At 39.3% G+C, this 21113-nt stretch overlaps 1 protein-coding gene across 1 annotated transcript in view; it reads left to right on the top strand.

Moving 5' to 3' along the window:
• The window catches only part of SUPT16H (SPT16 homolog, facilitates chromatin remodeling subunit), a 52158-nt gene that overhangs the window by 18205 nt on the left and 12840 nt on the right, over window positions 1–21113 (top strand). Inside the window, exons 2-18 of the mRNA XM_066277396.1 lie at window positions 2719–2811; window positions 3792–3962; window positions 5344–5496; window positions 6646–6792; window positions 7077–7228; window positions 7915–8087; window positions 13531–13621; window positions 16314–16387; window positions 16520–16632; window positions 18522–18587; window positions 18699–18794; window positions 18881–18996; window positions 19084–19237; window positions 19636–19763; window positions 20280–20415; window positions 20515–20641; window positions 20900–21018. Of these exons, the coding sequence (XP_066133493.1) occupies window positions 2719–2811; window positions 3792–3962; window positions 5344–5496; window positions 6646–6792; window positions 7077–7228; window positions 7915–8087; window positions 13531–13621; window positions 16314–16387; window positions 16520–16632; window positions 18522–18587; window positions 18699–18794; window positions 18881–18996; window positions 19084–19237; window positions 19636–19763; window positions 20280–20415; window positions 20515–20641; window positions 20900–21018 (2109 nt within the window). The remainder of the gene's footprint in view (window positions 1–2718; window positions 2812–3791; window positions 3963–5343; window positions 5497–6645; window positions 6793–7076; window positions 7229–7914; window positions 8088–13530; window positions 13622–16313; window positions 16388–16519; window positions 16633–18521; window positions 18588–18698; window positions 18795–18880; window positions 18997–19083; window positions 19238–19635; window positions 19764–20279; window positions 20416–20514; window positions 20642–20899; window positions 21019–21113) is intronic.

The raw sequence follows: 21113 nt of genomic DNA, 5'->3' as shown, positions 1-21113 counted from the left end.
CTGACCAGGCTGTGGCGCAGTGGATAGAGCATCAGACTGGGATGCGGAAGACCCAGGTTCAAGACCCCGAGGTCGCCAGCTTGAGCACAGGCTCATCTGGTTTGAGCAAAAGCTCACTAACTTGAGCCCAAGATCGCTGGCTTGAGCAAGGGGTTACTTGGTCTGCCGAAGGCCCACGGTCAAAGCACATATGAGAAAGCAATCAATGAACAACTAAGGTGTTGTAACCTGCAATGAAAAACTAATGATTTATGCTTCTCATTTCTCTGTTTCTGTCTGTCTGTCCCTGTCTAGCCCTCTCTCTCTCTGTCTCTGTAAAAAAAAAAAAAAAAAAAAAAATTAAAAAAAATGTGAAGAAGACTCTTATGTAGATGTTTTTCTTGATTTTATTGGAGAAGTCAGAAATTTGATCTTAAAGCCCACAAATAATTATTGGCCCTTTGGTCTTACAGTACTGTCCAAAAGTAGTTAGTGGTTAGGGGATTCACATTTAAACTCCAATTTCAGAACTTACTACAAATCTGCAGTAACCAAAAAAACGTGGTACTAGTATAAGGGTAGACATGTAGATCAATGGAATAGAATTAAGAAATCAGAAACAAATCTCCACTTCACGTCACTTTAGTTGTTCATTGGTTGTTTTATATGCTTTGACCAGGCAAGTCCAAGGTTTCCAACTGGCAACCTCCACATTGTAGGTCAATACTTTACCCACTGAGCAACCACAGGCCAGGCTACATCATTTGATTTTTGATAGTAGTGCCAAGACAGTTCAGTGGGGAAAGGAAAGTCTTTTCAAATTCCAGTGCTGAAACAACTGCATATCCCCATGCACCAGAATGAAGTCAAGGCCCTTTCTCACACCATACACAAGATTAACTCAAAATGAATCAGATCTGAATGTAGGAGCTAAAACTATTATAGAAGAAAATATAGGTAAATCTTTATAAGTACTTGGGTTAGGCAAAGCCTTCTTAAATATGACATCAAAAGCACAAGAAGGCCCTGGCCGGTTGGCTCAGCGGTATAACGTCGGCCTGGCATGCGGGGGACCCGGGTTTGATTCCCGGCCAGGGCACATAGGAGAAGTGCCCATTTGCTTCTCCACCACCCCCCCTCCTTCCTCTCTGTCTCTCTCTTCCCCTCCCGCAGCCAAGGCTCCATTGGAGCAAAGATGGCCTGGGCGCTGGGATGGCTCCTTGGCCTCTGCCCCAGGCGCTAGAGTGGCTCTGGTTGCGGCAGAGCGACTCCCCGGAGGGGCAGAGCATCTCCCCCTGGTGGGCAGAGCATCACCCCTGGTGGGCGTGCCGGGTGGATCCCTGTCGGGCGCATGCGGGAGTCTGTCTGACTGTCTCTTCCCGTTTCCAGCTTCAGTTTAAAAAAAAAAGCACAAGAAAATAATTTGGCCCTTGGCTGGTTTGCTCAGTGGATAGGGTATTGGGCCAGCATATGGATATACCAAGTTCAGTCCCTGGTCAGGGAACACATGAGAAGTGACCATCTGCTTCTCTTCCTCTCTCTCTCTCCTACTTCTCTCCCTCTTCCCCCCTAGCAGCAGGCCATGGCTCAATTGGTTCGAGCTTCAGCCCCAGGTGCTGAGGATAGCTCTATTGATTCAAGCAATGGCCCAAGACAAGGTTTGCTAGGTAGATCCCGGTCCGGACGCATGCAAGAATCTATCTCCCATCCTCTCACTTAGAGAAAGAAAAGAATTTTGATTTCTTTAAAATTAAAAACTTTTACTCTTCAGAAGACAACATTATTAGGAAAGTGAAAAGAACTCACTGGAATGAGAGAAAAAATTGTAAATCATATCTGATAAGAGACATCTCTAGAATATAAAAAAGAACTCTTATCATTATAAAGCAGTAACTCAGTTACAGAACGGGCAAAAGATCTGAATAGGCACCTCTCCAAAGAAGGTATACAAATGGTTAGTAATCATGTGAAAAGGTTCCTAACATCATTAGCCATTTGGGAAATACAACTCAGAACTGCAGTGAGATACTACTTCACACCAATTGGATGGCTATAATAAAAAAGACAACAATGTTGGTCAGCATGTGGAGAAATTGGAAATCTAATACATTGCTGCTGGGACTGTAAAGTGATATAGTCATTTTGGAAAAGCGTGTGGTGATTCCTTAAAAAGTTAAACATAGAGTTAACATAAAACCTAGCAATTCCTCACCTAGGCACATACTCAGGAGAAATAGCTCCACACAGAAACTTACATGAATGTTCATAGCAACATTACTTGTAATCACCAAAAAATAGAATTAACCCAAATGTGCAGGGATTGATAAATGGATACATACAACAGAATACTATTATTCAGCAATAAAAAATGCATAATTGAAACTTGCTACAACATGGATGAACTGTGAAATCGTGTTAAGCAAAGTTAGACACATAGCCACGTGTTATTACTCCATTTATATATATAAATGTGCAGAATAGATAAAACCATAGAGACAGATTAAATGTCTTGGGCTAACGGGAGATGGATAATGGGTTTGTTTTGGGAGGTGAAAATGTTCTAGATTGTGGTGATGTTTGCATAGGGTAATTAATGGCTCTGAGGTTGTCCAGTAAACATGTATCTTAAACTTGGAATTTCTTTTAGGAAAAAATTACATACATCTTAAGTAAATACTATAGGAATCTATTTTGCTAGCGTAAAAGAAATATAACCAAATTACCTACTCTACTTTTCAGAAAGGAGAAGATGAGTATGCCAACATTGATGCCATCGTTGTATCGGTTGGTGTTGATGAAGAAATTGTTTATGCTAAATCAACTGCCTTACAGGTAAGGGGTTATAGCAGTTCTTAGCCCTGACAGTAATTGAATTATCTACTGCACTAGCCACATTAAAAATTTAATTCCTTAGTCCCAAATCTCAAGTACTGTATACTGGCTACCATGTTAGAGCAGACATAGAATGTTTTCATCTTCATGAAAATTTCAGTAGGTAGCACTGATTTAGAACATAAAGAAGAAAGATGGATTTAACTGTATATATCAGAAAAAATCTAAACAGTGGGTTATACAAAATATTTTTTTCTTTTGAATAGTCTTTAATGACCCAGTTTTTTCCCTTTCTTTACCATTAATAGAGTTTAGCATTTATGTTCGTGGTACAAAAATTGCCAGAGCTCCAGTCTTGACCTTCACATTCCGAGCAAAAGGAATGGAGAAAGAGAAGGAAATGGGAGAGAGACCTTCTTCCCTTTTTAAGGACATGTGCTTGAAGACCCACAGAATACTTCTACTTATAACTTACTGGCCAAAATTTAATATTGGCCATACCTAGTTGCAAGAAAGGATGAGAAATAAGCCTTCATGCTGAGCAGTGTGCCCAGCTAAAAATCTTGTCTTTTAGAGAGAAGAGAAATGAGTAAGTGGTATGCAGTTAGCAATCTTTAGGGGAGGTAGAATGCACAGTTCCCTAGTGTACTGTTCTGTCCCGTCTTAGCATTTCTGTCCTAAACAGTGAAGTAGTTTCTATAAACAAAAATTGTCCAAATGATTTGATGGGTTTTTTAATGGAATATTTCAAACATATAAAAGTAGGGAAAATAGTAATAATGAACTCCATTTATCCGTTATTCAGTTCTAATAAATTGTCAATTTCTGGCCCGTCTCATTTCATTTGTTCATATCCAGGTTACCCACCCCAGATTATTTTGAAGTTAACTTCATATAATCTTATTGTATAAATATTTTAATATGTATACATTTGTTTTTTTATCTTTAAATACTGTTGTCCTTATTATCTTTTTCCATAGACATGGCTCTTTGGTTATGAACTAACTGATACTATCATGGTCTTCTGTGATGACAAAATCATTTTCATGGCCAGCAAGAAAAAAGTGGAGTTCTTAAAACAGATTGCCAACACTAAGGGCAATGAGAATGCAAATGGAGCTCCTGCCATTACACTGCTGATAAGAGAAAAGGTCAGAATTAATAAAGAATGCGTCATAAATGTGAAAGAATGTTTTAAAGTGATGAACAGAAATGCCTTCTAGGAATTTAAAAGAATATAAGGGGAATTTAAAAGAATATGGTGGTTGCGATTACGAAGTGGTTTTTTTGTTTTGTTTTGTTTTGTTTGTATTTTTCTGAAGTGAGAAGCGGGGAGGCAGAGAGACTCCCACATGCGCTAGACTGGTATCCACCCGGCAAGCCCACAAGCGGGCAGTGCTCAGCTTATGTGAGGCGTTGCTCTGTTGCAGCCAGAGTCATTCTAGTGCCTGAGGCCAAGGCCATGGAGCCATCCTCAGTGTCCCTGGCCAACTTTGCTCCAGTGGAGCCTTGGCTGCGGGAGGGGAAGAGAGAGATAGAGAGAAAGGAGAGGGGGAAGGGTGGAGAAGCAGATGGGTGCTTCTCCTGTGTTCCCTGGCCAGAAATCGAACCTGGAACTTGCACACACCAGGCCGACGCTCTGCCACTGAGCCAGCCAGCCAGGGCTTACAAAGTTTTGTCGCATTTTTATTGTTAAGAAGAAAAAAGTTCAATAATTCTGTCATTTCTGCTGCAAAACAAATGGGCCATGAAATTCTGGTGAACACTAACTATCCAATCTCCAGAAAACTTTCAAGTTACGTTTGTTTTCATCTGAGTACCTTAATTGGAGAAAATGACTTTATATATCCTTAAGAAAATTTAGATATAGCTTATTTTCAGTTTTTATTAAATGAGATCTTTTTTTGTCATACTGCTTACCTGACAAAGTTTTCTTTTTCTTAGAATATTGTTCACCTATGTGTTTGAGATTCTTAGCTGTTCCTGGAAAATAATAATCTTGTCAACTTATATGGCACTTTACTTAAGTGTGTAGAAATGTCCAGAGAGCCTGACCAGGCGGTGGTGCAGTTCATAGAGCATAGACTGGGACACTAAGGACCCAGGTTTGAAACCCTGAGGTCCTCAGCTTGAGTGTGGGCTCACCAGCTTGAGCGCAGGGTCACAGACATGGCCCATGGTCTCTGGCTTGAGCCCAAAGGTCACTGACTCAGCTGGAGCCCCCCTGCGGTCAAGGCATGTATGAGAAAGCAATCAATGAAAACCTAATGACACAACTACAAGTTGATGCTTATCTCTCTCCCTTCCTGTCTGTCTCTGTGTGTCTCTCTCGCTAAATAGAGAGAGAGGGAGAGAGAGAAATTTTGTGTTAAATGTTTTGTGTCTGCCTTAAAGAAGTAGGTAGGGCTTGGAGGTAGAATTTATTTCCAGGGTTTGGGACATTTGTCTCTGCCTTTTTGTTAGTAGTAGAACATAGATGTCTAATTCTAAAACCAATTGACAAACCCCTCTTTTTCCCTGTGACACTGATAGAATGAAAGTAATAAGAGCAGCTTTGACAAAATGATTGAAGCCATTAAAGAAAGCAAGAATGGCAAGAAAATTGGAGTGTTCAGCAAAGACAAATTCCCTGGAGAGTTCATGAAGAGCTGGAATGACTCCCTCAACAAAGAGGGTTTTGACAAAGTAAGGATACTCCTGGAAACAAGCAAATTGAGAGTTGAGAAGGCAAAAGTATGACGGGCTTCCTTAACAGATAGTGCAGAGAATGTGGGAGTTATACATTCATTCGCATTTTTGTTGTTCATTCCCTTTGGCTAAGCAGTGAGCGGGTTTTACTTTTCACTCAGGAGTGAGGTGTGCAGAAGATCAGCTACTTTAAAAAGTTGCTTGTTGAGCTCTTGCCGGGTAACTAAGTTGGTTAGAGTGCTGTCCTGATAAGCCAAGTTTGTAGGTTTGCTCCCTGGTCAGGGCACATTTAAGAATCAACCAATGAATGCATAAATAAGCAGAACAACAAATTGATGTTTTTCTCTCCTTTCACTGTGAAACCAGTTTAAAAATAAATAACTACATAAAGATTTATTTAAAAGAGTCAAGTCTTTTGTCCAGGAAAATTTTGTGGGGTTTTTGTTTGTTTGTTTCTTTTTTCCCCCTGATTTACCTCTTTCTTCAGCTTTACAAAAACCTCTAGAGAGGGGTGTTTTCATTTACATTTAAATGGGAGTACATTAGTTTGCCTGACCAGGCAGTGGTCGGGTGGATCAGTGTGGGACTGGGATGCAGATGACCCAGGTTAGTAACCCCGAGGTTGCAGCTTGAGCAAGGGCTCATCTGGCTTGTGTGCAGGCTCACCAGCTTGAGCATGGGACCATAGACATGACCCCATAGTCACTGGCTTGAGGCCAAAGGTCACTGGTGTGAGCAAGGCTCACTCTCTTTGCTGTAGGCACCTGGTCAAGGCACATATGAGAAAGCAATCAATGAACAACTAAGGAACTGCAACAAAGAATTGAAGCTTCTCATCTCTCCCCTTCCTGTCTGTCCCTATCTGTCTCTCTCTCTATCTCTCTCTGTGTCATTAATAAACAAAAATTTTAAAGAAATGATAGATTAGTTTAATGCCTCTTAAAATATATACAATAACCTGGTAAAGAGTTACTTCAGATGTTTAATAAATCCAAGGAAAGACTATTTAGATATTCTTCAAACTACTGATAAATCATTTGCTAAATAGCCCAATATCATAACTTAAAATATTCACATTGGGAAAGATGCATTTCTTTTGCAATTCTATATGTCCATGTTCAAAACATTTTCTCACTTTGACTACAGATAGATATCAGTGCAGTTGTGGCCTATACCATTGCGGTAAAGGAAGACGGGGAGCTCAACCTAATGAAGAAAGCAGCCAGCATTACCTCTGAGGTCTTCAATAAATTCTTCAAGGAAAGAGTTATGGAAATAGTTGATGCAGATGAGGTAAATGGAGATGGGAAAGTCTTTTTACTGTTGAAGCAGAAGTAAGTCCCTACCATGCAGTGTTTGGGTATGTTTCAGTTTCCTTTGATAATTAAGTTGGTGGTGTGTCATTGTGCCCACTCTCCTTGAAAATAACTGTAAGCCGACAATGTAGTTTTAAGACTTTTATAGCATCCTAAATGATACCAGGATATGTGTTGTCTTCCATGATAAAATCCAAAGTCATGTCATTCCTTCTTGCCACCCTCTAGTAAGTATTGTTTCATTTCTGGGTACACTTACAGAAAGTTCGACACAGCAAACTTGCTGAGTCTGTGGAAAAGGCCATTGAAGAGAAGAAATACCTAGCTGGGGCAGACCCCTCTACTGTGGAAATGTGTTATCCTCCTATCATTCAGAGTGGTGGCAACTATAATCTCAAGTTCAGTGTGGTGAGGTAAGTATGAGGACTTCAAAATAAATCAATAGCCAGAGCGTTTCAGCCTTCAGCCTGTTTTTCTTTTGACTCATTACAGAAATCAGAAATGTAGGAGGAGACAGAATGACTATTAGTCTGCCTCTACATTGTCTTCTTGACTTATCCCATGAATATTTCTAGTACTTGAGTTCACAGTTACTCATTTCTTACTTGATTGTAAGTATTTTTCTAGATGATTAAAAATTCTTGGCAAAAAGGTATAAAACACGTACCCCAAAACATAAAAATTTTATTAGGTGTTTTCTGATGTTATTCCCTTCTTCTAATGTTTTGAAAGTATTGTACAGAGTGCTTTTTACTCCTGGTCAGTCTAAAGGAACTAATTCACTTCTTAATGGACTGGTGGGTGAGTGACTCCTCACCACCATACTTTTAGAATTTAATGAATATAATTTAGTATATATTTTGCATATTTAGGATACAACTCAACTTTTTACTGAATTTTTATCCTAAAAGTTTTGGTCACTGATTTTACTCCAGAGCCTTTATAAATTGATTTATTTAAAACAAAATAGTTTAGGTCCTTCATCTGGTTCTGCTTTGGAATATAGCAGAGAAAGTTAGTGATCATAGATATTATGTGTCAGTGATACTAAGGACTTTTCTAATTTGGGTAATGAAGTGCTTTCTTCTTTGATCTCTAGTGACAAGAATCACATGCATTTTGGGGCCATCACTTGTGCCATGGGTATTCGCTTCAAATCTTACTGCTCCAACCTTGTTCGCACTTTGATGGTTGATCCTACTCAGGATGTTCAAGAAAATTATACCTTTTTGCTCCAACTTCAAGAGGAGCTGCTAAAGGAATTAAGACATGGTGAGGTGCCTTATAAAAGAAGGTTTGGAAATCATGTAACAAAAGTATTATTAGTGTTTATATAAGTTTATATTCTTCAGGCTATCATACTAAAAATAGAATTAGTTTTTACTAAACTCTATATCCTGGTGTTTAGTTCTTGAGTCTACTTTTCTTTTAGACATGAAACGGTTATTGTGTTTTACAGTGATGTTTACAAAAACTTCTTTTGTCCAGGTGCTCATAGAATATCATGACCTATTATTTTATTACTCTTCTTGAGCACTTTAGGAAGTTTTTTTTTTTTTAAGCTGAGGTACAACTGACATACAAAATTATGTTCGTTTCAGGTATACAAACAACATAATGATTCAGTATCTGTATATGTTATGAAATGTTCACCACAGTAAGTCTAGTTAGCATTCTTGTGATGAGTGAGTTTTTGTGGCTTTTTTTTATTTGTTTGTTTTTGTATTTTTCCGAAGTTAGAAGTGGGGAGGCAGAGAGTCAGACTCCCGCATGCGCCTGACCGGGATCCACCCAGCATGCCCATCGGGGCGATGCTCCACCCATCTGGGGCGTTGCTCCATTGCAGCCAGAGTCATCATAGTGCCTGAGGTGGAGGCCATGGAACCGTCCTCACTTCTGGGCCAACTTTGCTCCAATGGAGCCTTTGGCTGCAGGAGGGGAAGAGGGGGGGGGAGAGGGGGAGGGGTGGAGAAGCAGATAGACACTTCTTCTGTGTGCCCTGACTGGGAATCGAGTCTGGGACTTCCACACGCTGGGCCGACGCTTTACCACTGAACCAACCAGCCAGGGCCTGAGTGAGATCTTTCAAGATTTATTCTCTTAGCAACTTTTAAATACACAATACAGTATTATTAACTGTATGTCATGCTGTACATTACATCCTCATGACTTATTTTATAATGGAAAGTTTGTACCTTTTGATTCTTTTCACCCATTTCACCCACCTCCCAACCCCTGCTAGTATCAACCACCAACCTGTTCTCTCTGTGAGCTTCGTTGGTTGGTTGGTTGGCTTGTGAGTTTCCACATATAACTGAGATCATATGGTATTTATCTCTGACTTAATTTACTTAGTATATTAACTTAGTGTACTATAACTAGGGTCCATCCATGTTGTTTCAGATGGCAAGGTTTCATTTTTTTATGTCTTAATAATATTCTAGTGTGTGTGTGTTAATTCTTAATTCTTAACACAGGGTTTAGGGGCACTGAATTCCCTTCAAGTTGAAAATTCATATATAACTTTGGACTCCAAAAAATTTTACTAATAGCCAACTATTGACCAGAAACTTTACCAATATCATAAACACATATTGTGTATATTATATGCATAATCTACTGTATTTGTACAATAAAGTAAAGCTAGAGAAAAGAAAATGTTACAAAGAAATCATAAGGAGCCTGACCAGACAGTGGCTCAGTACATAGAGCGTCTGACTGGGATGTGGAGGACACACGTTCAAAACCCGGAGGTCTCCAGCTTGAGTGCGGGCTCATCCAGCTTGAGTGCAGACATGTTGGCTTGAGCTCAGGGTCGCTGGTTTGAGTGTGGGATTATAGACATGACCCCATGGTTGCTAGCTTGAGCCCAAAGGTTGCTGGCTTGAAGCCCAAGGTTGCTGGCTTGAGCAAGGGGTCACTAACTCTTCTGTAGCCCCCAGTCAAGGCACATATGAGAAAGCAATCAATGAACAACTAAGGTGCCGCAATGAAGAATTGATGCTTCTCATCTCTCTCCCTTCCTGTCTGTCCCTTTCTCAGTCACATGTAAAAAAAGAAATCATAAGGAAAATACAATGGCAGTATTTATCAAAACAAATCTACATATAAGTGGACCCATGCTGTTCAAACTGGTGTTCAAAGATCAACTGTACCATATCTTTATCCATTCATCCGTGTATGGACACTTAGGTTGTTTCTGTATCTTGACTATCATAAATAGTGCTGCAGTGAACCTGGGAGTGCATATATCTTTTCTAATTAGTGTTTTTGTAGTTTCTTTTTTTTAAATACCTACAAGTGGAATTGCTGGATCATATGGCAGTTCTATTTTTAATTATTTTGTTGAACTTCCATAGTGTTTTCCATAGTGGCTGCATGGGTTTAAAATTTCACAAGGGATTGCTTTTCTCCACGTCCTTGCCAACACTTGTTATTTCTTGTCTTTTTGTTAATAGCTATCCTAACAGGTATGAAGTGATAGTTCGTTGTGGTTTTGATTTGCATTTCTCTTATAATTAGTGATGTTGAGCATCTTTTCATGTACTTGTTGGTAATTTGTATGTTTTCTTTGAGAAAATGTTCAAATTTTTTTGCCCATTTTAATTGGATTGTTTATTACTATTGAGTTGCATGAGTTCTTTGGATATTTTGGAAATTAATCCTTATCAAGTATGTGATTTGCAAAGATTTTCACCTATTCAGTTGGTTGCCTTTTCATTTTGTTAAAGGTTCATTTGCTGTGCAGAACTTTTTAGTTAGATGTAGACCCACTTGTTTATTTCTGCTTTTGTTGCCTTTGCTTCTGGTGTCAAGTTCAAACAATCATCCCCAAAACTAATGTCAAGTAGCTTATCACCTATACAGGGGGTCGGCAAAAGGAAGTTTATAGTTTTTATTGAAAATAATACCATAATTACAATAACACAGGTATAAACTGTGTTTTGCATGCTCAAAACTATAAGTATAGTTTTGTCCACCCCTGTGTTTTCTTCTAGGAGTTTTGTGATTTCAGGTCTTCCTTTCAAGTTTGTAATTTATTTCAGTTCTTATTTGTGTATGTTGTAGCATAGTGGTCCAATTTCATTTTTTCTGAATGTTGCAGTCCAGTTTTCCCAACATCATTAGAGAGAGTGTCTTTCCCCATTGTATATTTTTGGCTCCTTTGTCATTAATTAGTTGAACAAAATATGTGTGAGTTTATTTCTGGGTTTTCTATTCTGTCTCATTGATCTTTGTGTCTGTTTTATGATAATACCTTGCTGTTTGGATTACTGTAGCTTTGTAATATAGTTTGAAATCGGAGCAAGACATCTTCAGGTTTGTTCTTTTTTCTCAGGATTGCTTTGGATATTCAGGGTCATTGTGGTTCATATGAATTTAAAATTGTTTATTCTAATTAAGGCTATTGGAATATTGATAGGGATTATATTAATTTTTAAATTGTTTTGGTAGTATGGACATTCTTCCAATGCATGAGCATGGAATATCTTTCCATTTATTTATTTATTTATTTATTTTATTATTATTATTTTTTTTTTTTTTGTATTTTTCTGAAGCTGGAAATGGGGAGGCAGTCAGACAGACTCCCGCATGCACCTGACCAGGATCCACCCGGCACGCCCACCAGGGGGCAATGCTCTGCCCATCCAGGGCGTTGCTCTGTCGCGACCAGAGCCACTCTAGCGCCTTGAGCAGAGGCCAAGGAGCCATCCCCAGCACCCGGGCCATCTTTTGCTCCAATGGAGCCTCGGCTGCGGGAGGGGAAGAGAGAGACAGAGAGGAAGGAGAGGGGGAGGGGTGGAGAAGCAGATGGGCGCCTCTCCTGTGTGCCCTGGCCGGGAATCGAACCTGGGACTTCTGCACGTCAGGCCGACGCTCTACCACTGAGCCAACCGGCCAGGGCCTGTGTCTTAATTTCTTTATCAGTGTCTTACAGTTTTCAGTATATGAGTCTTTCATGTCCTTGGTTGTCTTTATTCCTTTATATTTTATTATTTTTTATGTAATTGTGAAATGGGATTGTTTTCTTAATTCTGATAATTTATTAGTGTTTATAAACTAAACAAATTTCTATATACTGATTTTGTATCCTACAACTTTACTGAATTCATTCTAACAGGTTTTTGGGTTTTCTATATATGATATATCAAATGCAAATAGTGACAGTTCTACTTTTTCCTTTCTAATTTGGATGCCTTTTATTTCTTTTTTCTTGCCTAATTGCTTTGGCTAGGACTTCCAATACTATGGTTTCTTTCTTTTTCTTTTTTTTTTTAAGTGAGAGGAGAGGAGATAGACAGATTCCCACACATACCCCAACCAGGATCCACACAGCATCCCCTGTCTGCAGCTGATGCTTGAATCAACTGAACTATTTTAAGTGCCTGCGGCTGACCTGCTTAGACTAACTAAGCTATCCTCAGCGCCCAGGGCCCACACTCGAACCAACTGAACCACTGGCAGCAGGAGAGGAAATGGGAGAGAAAAGAGAGTGTGAGGGAGAGTGAAGCAGATGGTCACTTTTCTTGTGTGCCCTGACGAGAATCAAAACCAGGACATCCATACACTGGGCCGATGCTATATCCACTGAGCCAACTGACCAGGGCCTCCAATACTATGTTGAATAAAAGTGAGAGAGAGATTATCTTTCTTTTCCTGATCTTAGAGGAAAAACTTTTCATTTTTCACCATTAAGTATGATGTTAGGTGTGAGTTGTCATATGTGGCCTTTATTATGCTGTAGTATATACATTCCTTCTATACCCACATTTTTGAGAGTCTTTTGTAAATGGTTATTGAATTTGTCAAATGGTTTTTCTTCATCTATTGAGGTGATTATGATCTTTGTCATTTTATTATTAATGTGGTATATCACATTGATTGGATTATGTATGTTGAATCATCCTTGCATTCCTGAAATAAACCCCACTTGATCATGATATATGAACCTTTTAATGTGTTTTTGAATTTGAAAGAATTTAGAAAGTTCTGAGAACTAATATCCCTACCAACAGAATGTGCAATATTGGATAGGAATAATCTTAGTTTGTAAGAACAACTCATAGCAACCCTGCTAAGCAAGAACCATCTTTTCTGCCTTGAGACTGTATACTCCCAAATGGCGAAATGGAATTTTATATTCACCACCTTTTAAACCACTTGGAAGCTCACCCTTGTTACCCAGAGCTTCCAGACACCATGCTGTATATATCATCTCAAGTCAATTTTGAGAAATCCTATTGGACATCGTGGTCATGTGTGGTTTGATGAGAATAAAGACCCTTCTGAGGCTACCATATCTGGACTACTCTGGCTTGACATTTCTATTTATACCCTAAATTCTGAAAAATTAAGGCCAGAGTCCTTTCTACAGTAATTACCTTGTAGTCCTGTTTTCCAAATGTGTTGCCATTTATCAACACCTAAAAAGTTATTTCACTGAGACTACCTGGTGTTCCACAGTCACCCAGGTTGAGGATTCTCAAATTGTATACGTAAAAATCATGTAAAAATCATGGGGTGAGTGGTTTTAAAAAACACAAATTTTTAAGCCCTACCAATTCCTTAAAGGAACTGTATTCCTTAGTCCACACTTTGAGAAACACTGCTTTAGAAGACATAATAGGTTGGTGGAAAGTTGATTTTAAAATGGGTTTTGGGTTTTTTTATTTTCTGGAAGAAACTTAATGTTCTCTTTCTGTCTTGTTACTAGGTGTGAAGATATGTGACGTGTATAATGCTGTCATGGACGTGGTTAAAAAGCAGAAGCCAGAACTGCTGAATAAAATTACCAAAAACCTAGGGTAAGATGCTGTGAATGTACATTGTCATTCTGAGTCAATTTTCATGACTGGCTGAGGTCAGGCAAAATATTCTTAGGTTGATTCATCCAACACTTATGGACTGTTAAATTTTAACTATGTGCCAGACACATAATGTATCAAAGAATGGGAGAAAGATTTAAGTTCTGCTCCAGGAATGGGGTGGAGATTATTCCAGACTGATACAGTAGATGCCAGTAGGTGTTCTAGGTTTAAATTACAAATGTTGGGAAATATTAAATGGTGTATTTCCTCTTAGAGTGCCACAGCTCACATTTGGAAATTAAATAATGTGAGCCTTCTGACCCAGCAGTTGCACTTCTGGCTATATATCGGAGGAAACCCAAACACTGGTTCAAAAGAATACTTACACCCGTGTTCATTGGAACGTTATTTACTATAGCCAAGCTGTGGAAGCTACCAAAGTGCCCATCAGTGTACAACTAGATAAAAAAAGCCGTGGTGCATATATACAATGGAATATTATTCAGCCAAATAAAAGAACAAACTCTTACCATTTGTGACAGCGTGGATGGACTTGGAGAGTATTGTGCTAAGTGAAATAGTCAGAGAAAGACAAACACCATGTAATTTCACTTATATGTAGAATCTAAAGAGCAATATAAATGAACAAAAAAAACCAGAAACAGCCTGACCTGTGGTAGCGCAGTGGATAAAGCGTCGACCTGGAAATGCTGAGGTCCCCAGTTCGAAACCCTGGGCTTGCCTAGTCAAGGCACATATGGGAGTTGATGCTTCCAGCTCCTCCCCCCCGTCTCTCTCTCTCTCCCTCTCTCTCTCCTCTCTAAAATGAATAAATAAAATTTAAAAAATTTTTTTAAAAAACCAGAAACAAACTCATACAGAGAACAGACTGGTGGTTACCTGATAGGAAGGGCTTTAAGAGACTGGGTGAAAAAAAATGAAGAGATTGAAAAGTATAGATTGGTAGTTGCAAAGTAGTCATGGGGATATAAAGTACAGCATAGAAAATATAGGCAGTAATATTGTAATAACTATGTATGATGTCAGTTGAGTACTGGAAATATTGTCTAACCACTATGCTGTACATCCGAAAACTAATACAAAGTAATATTGAATGTAAACTGTAATTGAAAAATGTAATTAAATAAATAATTTTGGGTTATGAAAAAAATTAAGTACTCTGAGATGTCCTATTGTTTTTTAAAAATGGTTTGAATTTATATTTAATCTAGTGTTTCACAAGTGTATTTGACCATTGAACACCTAGAAATAACTGATAACATCTTAAAGAATCATAGACATTTTGAGAAACAAAAGCTTTAGGTAGTCTCCTTAGATGGAAATTAGTTTGGGTATGGACTTCTCTACTGGATAAGAGGAAGTGTATTGATCTAATACCAAGTCTTAACTTATGTGACTTAGTAAATCTAGTTCTCAACATGCCACTAAAAATTGCCTCTCTTAATCTTATTACTGTCTTAATAATGTACCCTTTAATAGTCTCTACTAAGCTTATAGGAAAACACCTAACTTGATTTCATGGTGGAGATGAAAATTTAAATGTGAGTGAATAAGCTAAAATAAAGAATACTTGATACAATAAATGTTACGTGAGGTACTTAATTAGGATATTATTTTCAACTTATAAAAGTACAAATACTATTTTCTAATTCTCTTCCTTAACTGACTGATCAGCAGCAGCATATCACTCAACATGTTTGCCTGCCTTATCTTGAAAATTACAATAGAATATATCAGCCCTGGCTAGTTAGTTCAGTCGATTAGAGCATCATCCCAAAACAGCAAGGTTGCAGGTTCAGTCCTCGGTCAGGGCACATACAGAAGGTGACCCATGAATGCACAACTAAGTGGAACAACAAAATGAATGCTTCTCTCTCTCTCTCTCTCTCTCTCTCTCTCTCTCCTCCTTCCTCTCCTTGTCTCTCTAAAATCAATCAGTTAAAATTTTATTTTTTTTTTTTATTTTTTTTTCTAAAGCTGGAAACAGGGAGAGACAGTCAGACTCCCGCATGCGCCTGACCGGGATCCACCTGGCACGCCCACCAGGGGCGATGCTCTGCCCACCAGGGGGCGATGCTCTGCCCCTCCGGGGCGTCGCTCTATTGCGACCAGAGCCACTCTAGCTCCTGGGGCAGAGGCCAAGGAGCCATCCCCAGCGCCCGGGCCATCTTTGCTCCAATGGAGCCTTGGCTGCGGGAGGGGAAGAGAGAGACAGAGAGGAAGGAGGGGGGGGTGGAGAAGCAAATGGGCACTTCTCCTATGTGCCCTGGCCGGGAATCAAACCCGGGTCCCCCGCCACGCCAGGCCGATGCTCTACCGCTGAGCCAACCAGCCAAGGCCTAAAATTTTTTTTGAAATATGTTGTGGGAGCACTTGAGATCTTACTTCCTGGTATATGTCATCAGTTTGGCTCAAATAAACTCTTACTGAAAAAAAAAGTGGCTACTCTGTCTATGTAGTAGCCTTTTCTCTGTCCTACTTCTTCACTTTAAACTCTGTAAGAGAGAGAGAAAGACCGCAAGAATGTACTGCTCACAAAAATTAGGGGATATTTCAAAATGAATATGGAGCTATAAAATATTCCCTAATTTTTTTGAGCAGTGTATATTGTGCTAAACCCATGTGTGAAATCTTTTGGCCTATTGCTAAAGTTTCTCTTCTTTTTTAGGTTTGGAATGGGAATTGAATTCCGTGAAGGCTCTTTAGTAATTAATAGTAAAAATCAGTACAAACTGAAGAAAGGTGAGTTTTACATGTACACAATAGGAAAATAATTTGAATAATTTTGCTTAGCTTTATCTCTCTTTTCTTTGCGAAATCTACATTTCTTCACTTTTTTACAGTCATAGTCTGATTCCTGCTTTGCTATTTTAGGGATGGTTTTCAGCATCAATTTGGGATTCTCAGACCTGACTAATAAAGAAGGGAAGAAACCAGAAGAGAAAACATATGCCCTATTCATTGGTGACACAGTGCTTGTGGATGAGGTGTGTATTGTTTCTTAAGCTTTTAAGAGCTCATGAATTGACTTTTATGGGACATTTTGAATTTCACAGAATCTTTGGCCCAGAGTGTGAACATCCCAGGTTCGATCCCTGGTCAGGGCACACATGACAAGTGACCAATGGCTTCTCTTCCCTTCCTTCTCCCCCTTCTCGCTGTCTTCCTCTCGCAATCGAGTGAGTGGCTCGATTGGTTGAGTGTTGGCCCCGTGCACTGAGGACAGCTTGGTTGGTCCGAGCATTGGCCTCAAGCGCTGAGGACTGATGGATTGATTTGATCATCAGCCACAGACGGGGATTGCTGGGTTGACCCTGGTTGGGATGTGTGCAGGAGTCTCTCTGTCTTCCCTCTTCTCCTTTAAAAAAATAAAAGTCTTTGTTAAGTGCTAGCTAAGGAGAGAAATCCATGTGACAACCTGTACTAATACAGTTGGGAATAGAGATTGCAGTTCAAATACAGGCAATGATTTAAACTGAACTGTTATCACATTGTGGCTTGAACTTGATAATGTCAGGAGCTGATTCTAATAATGGGACTGATTCTATTTATTTATTTATTTATTTATTTATTTATTTATTTATTTTTACAGGAACAGAGAGAGTGATTGATAGGGACAGACAGGAACAGAGAGAGATGAGAAGCATCAATCATCAGTTTTTTGTTGCGGCGCCTTAGTTGTTCATTGATTGCTTTCTCATATATGCCTTGACTGCGGGCCTTCAGCAGACCGAGTAACCCCTTGCTCAAGCCAGTGACCCTGGGTCCAAGCTGGTGAGCTTTTTTTTAAAAAGCTCAAGCTAGATGAGCCCGCACTCAAGCTGGCGACCTCGGGGTCTCGAACCTGGGTCCTTCCGCATCCCAGTCCAACGCTCTATCCACTGTGCAACCGCCTGGTCAGGCTGATTTTATTTTTAATAATGGCTTTTTTGAGCTTCAGTTAACATCATATAATTAACCACTTAAAGTTTACAGGTGACTTATTGGTTTTTAGTATGTTCACAGCTGTTCAAGTTATGATCACAGTTTAATTTTAGAACATTTTCATCACTTCAGAAAAACCGTAAACCCCCATTTGCCCCTAAGCTCCGCAGGTCTAGACAAACTTTCTGTCCCTAAGGATTTGACTGGTTTGTACATTTATGGTTTTCTGTGACTGGTCTTTTTTCACTTCTCAGGAACAGATTTCTTTCTTTTTTTTTTTTTTTTTTTTGACAGAGGGACAGAGACAGGTAGGGAGAGAGAGGAGAAGCATCAGCTTGCAGTTGTGTCACTTTAGTTGTTGACTGCTTCTCATATGTGCTTCTCCAGCCGAGCCAGCGACCATGGGATCATGTCAGTGATCCCACGCTCAAGCCAGATGAGCCCACGCTCAAGCTGCCATCCTTAGAGTTTCAAACTTGGGACCTCAGCATCCCAGGTCAACACTCTATCCACTGCACCACCACCCATCAGAGAGGAACTGATCCTTTACGATGAGGAAAGCAAATATTTCAGTGTTCTTACAAGCTAAGCACTTTTATGCATTAATTTACTGAATTCTTACAATAATTCTGTTAAGTAGATTCCTTATCTTTGTATACAGAAAAATAAACTGAGGTACAAAGGAGTTTAATTAATTTGCCAGTTGTTACACAGGTAATTGGAGATTTAGCCAAATTTCAAATCTCACCTGTATTCTTAACTATTATCCCAATGTTGCCCACCAGATTATAGTTCCTACCGAGAGATGGGACCTAAGAAATGTATTTATTCATTATGAGAGATTATAGTTTTCAGAGGTTCATAGCATTGCCCAGGTGCATACTAGATTAGAAGATGGAAGTATTTCATTTAAATGTTCTTTTAGGTGTCTGACTTCTCCTTTTTTTTCTAGGATGGCCCAGCCACTATTCTCACTTCTGTGAAGAAGAAAGTAAAGAATGTGGGCATTTTTCTAAAGGTAAGAAGAGGATAAATGTGGTATAGGAAGTTATGGTACAGAGATAAAGATAAACAGTATTGGCTAAAAAAATAAAAATGCCAATTTCTGATAATGACTCTTCCCCCATAGAATGAAGATGAAGAAGAAGAGGAAGAGGAGAAAGATGAGGCTGAAGACCTGTTGGGAAGAGGTTCTCGGGCAGCATTACTTACAGAAAGAACACGAGTGAGTTTACTGTTTAAACTACATGGACCTCATATCTTCTTGTATGGTTCACGTGTTCTGATAGCTTGGATTTTTTTCTTCTCCAGAATGAAATGACTGCGGAAGAGAAGAGAAGAGCACATCAGAAAGAACTGGCAGCTCAACTCAATGAGGAGGCAAAGAGGCGATTGACTGAGCAGAAAGGAGAACAGCAGATTCAAAAGTAAGAGTTTGCATTGAGCAGTAAGATTGTTTCAGGGTTATATGTGATTTGCAGAAATTTCTCAAAACTTCTTTATCTTCACTCCAGAGCTCGCAAATCTAATGTATCCTATAAAAACCCATCTTTGATGCCTAAGGAACCACATATTCGGGAAATGAAGATTTATATTGATAAGAAATATGAGACTGTAATAATGCCTGTGTTTGGCATAGCGACACCGTTTCACATTGCCACGATCAAGGTATTAACATTGAGTTATGTAGATTCCCTACAACCTGCTTCTTAACACATAGTAATTGGGCTTCCTTTAGAATATTGTTCTAAATCATCTCTCCCACTCTTCTCCTTCACACTGTACCCTTCTCACTCACCTCCTGCTATCATTTTCCTTTCTTTCCAGTTTTCATTTTGTAGAAAGTTCAATGATTTCATCTAGAAAAAGAATTTTCCTCTTTCCTTGAACTTTTTTAAACCTGTAGTTGTGCATATGGCATAAAGTATGTTGAGAACTCGTGATTCTTTTAGAAGCATATTCAGTCATATAAATGCTAGAAATGTAGTTTATTAGTTTAAGGTTTACAGGCTAGGTTTAGCAGTCAGCTTATTTGTTTATTTTAATGCTTTTTTTTTTTCAAACAGAATATAAGTATGTCGGTGGAAGGAGATTATACATACCTGCGAATCAACTTCTACTGCCCAGGCAGTGCTCTGGGCAGGAATGAGGGCAACATTTTTCCTAATCCAGAAGCCACTTTTGTCAAGGAAATGTGAGTTCCCAGGAAAACAATCATCCCTGAATCCCTGCTCGCTGGAATGGCACTCTCAGAAACATTCCATTCTCTTTGCAGTGGCCTCCACTGTCTAGTGAATGGCAGAGCCTCCCACAGTGGCACTTGTTTAGGATCACCTCGCAGGCTTTATACTATGTTGAGGATGAAACATAATTTGGACTCCTCATGAAAATATTTTTTACTTACTACACATGCTTTGCAATAGAATCTCAAGGAAATTATGTGCCACATATGCGTCTATTCCTTCATGGTGAGGAATGGGATAATTTGGGAGTTATGCCAGATTTGAAAAATAAGTGTGCCCCATCCAATGGATTAGGCCATAACCTTCTCTGTTTGAGAGAAGAAGGGAAAGTATTTTTTTAAGCTTTCCAGACATTGTGTGAGACTGTTTTCTTCTAAAAACGTTAAGCCAGTTATAAAATATAGTAATGAGTGTAGGTTACCTAGCCTGATGAAGAAAAGTATATAAATGCTTTCCCCTTTCTATAGTACATACCGAGCTTCAAATATAAAGGCACCCGGAGAACAGACAGTACCAGCCTTGAATCTTCAGAACGCTTTTCGAATTATAAAAGAGGTACAAAAGCGTTATAAGACTCGGGAAGCAGAAGAGAAAGAGAAGGAGGTGAGTCTGAACACAAAGCATCTTTCTGCAAAAGGACACATGGGTGTGGAGGACATGTAAAGATATGTTAAGATTCACATTAATTTTCATTCTGCTTAGGGCATCGTGAAACAAGACTCCTTGGTGATCAATCTAAACCGGAGTAACCCCAAACTGAAAGATCTATACATCCGTCCAAACATTGCCCAAAAGAGGATGCAAGGCTCACTGGAGGCCCATGTCAATGGTATGGATGATCTCTTATGTGCCTGGGCTTTTCATCAGGGGCACATTTGTAGGAATAATAAGTCAGGTAAGACAGTATGGCAAGGAAATGCCGGGAGAAATCTACTCACGTTACTCTGTGAAAAGAATGAAAGGAAAGCTCTGTACAGTTGTCATTTCCTCTGGCCCTGTTCAGATCAGCCAGGAAAAATACAGTGCCTTTTGGCCAACCTAATGGTGCTGCTTGATAATTAACTGCTTCCTCCACTCCTCCCCCCAGGTTTCCGCTTCACATCTGTTCGAGGAGACAAAGTGGATATTCTGTACAATAACATCAAGCATGCATTGTTCCAGCCCTGTGATGGAGAAATGATTATTGTCTTGCACTTTCACCTCAAGGTATCCCTTTCTACTCACTAGCTATGTGATCTTGGGCAAGAATCTTTCTGTCAACCTCTGTCCTTTAAATTAGTGATGAAAAATGTCACTGATCA

The sequence above is a fragment of the Saccopteryx bilineata genome, chromosome 4 (assembly GCF_036850765.1).
Source record: "Saccopteryx bilineata isolate mSacBil1 chromosome 4, mSacBil1_pri_phased_curated, whole genome shotgun sequence".
Taxonomy (NCBI): Eukaryota; Metazoa; Chordata; class Mammalia; order Chiroptera; family Emballonuridae; genus Saccopteryx; species Saccopteryx bilineata.
This window is presented reverse-complemented; position numbering and strand designations above follow the sequence as displayed.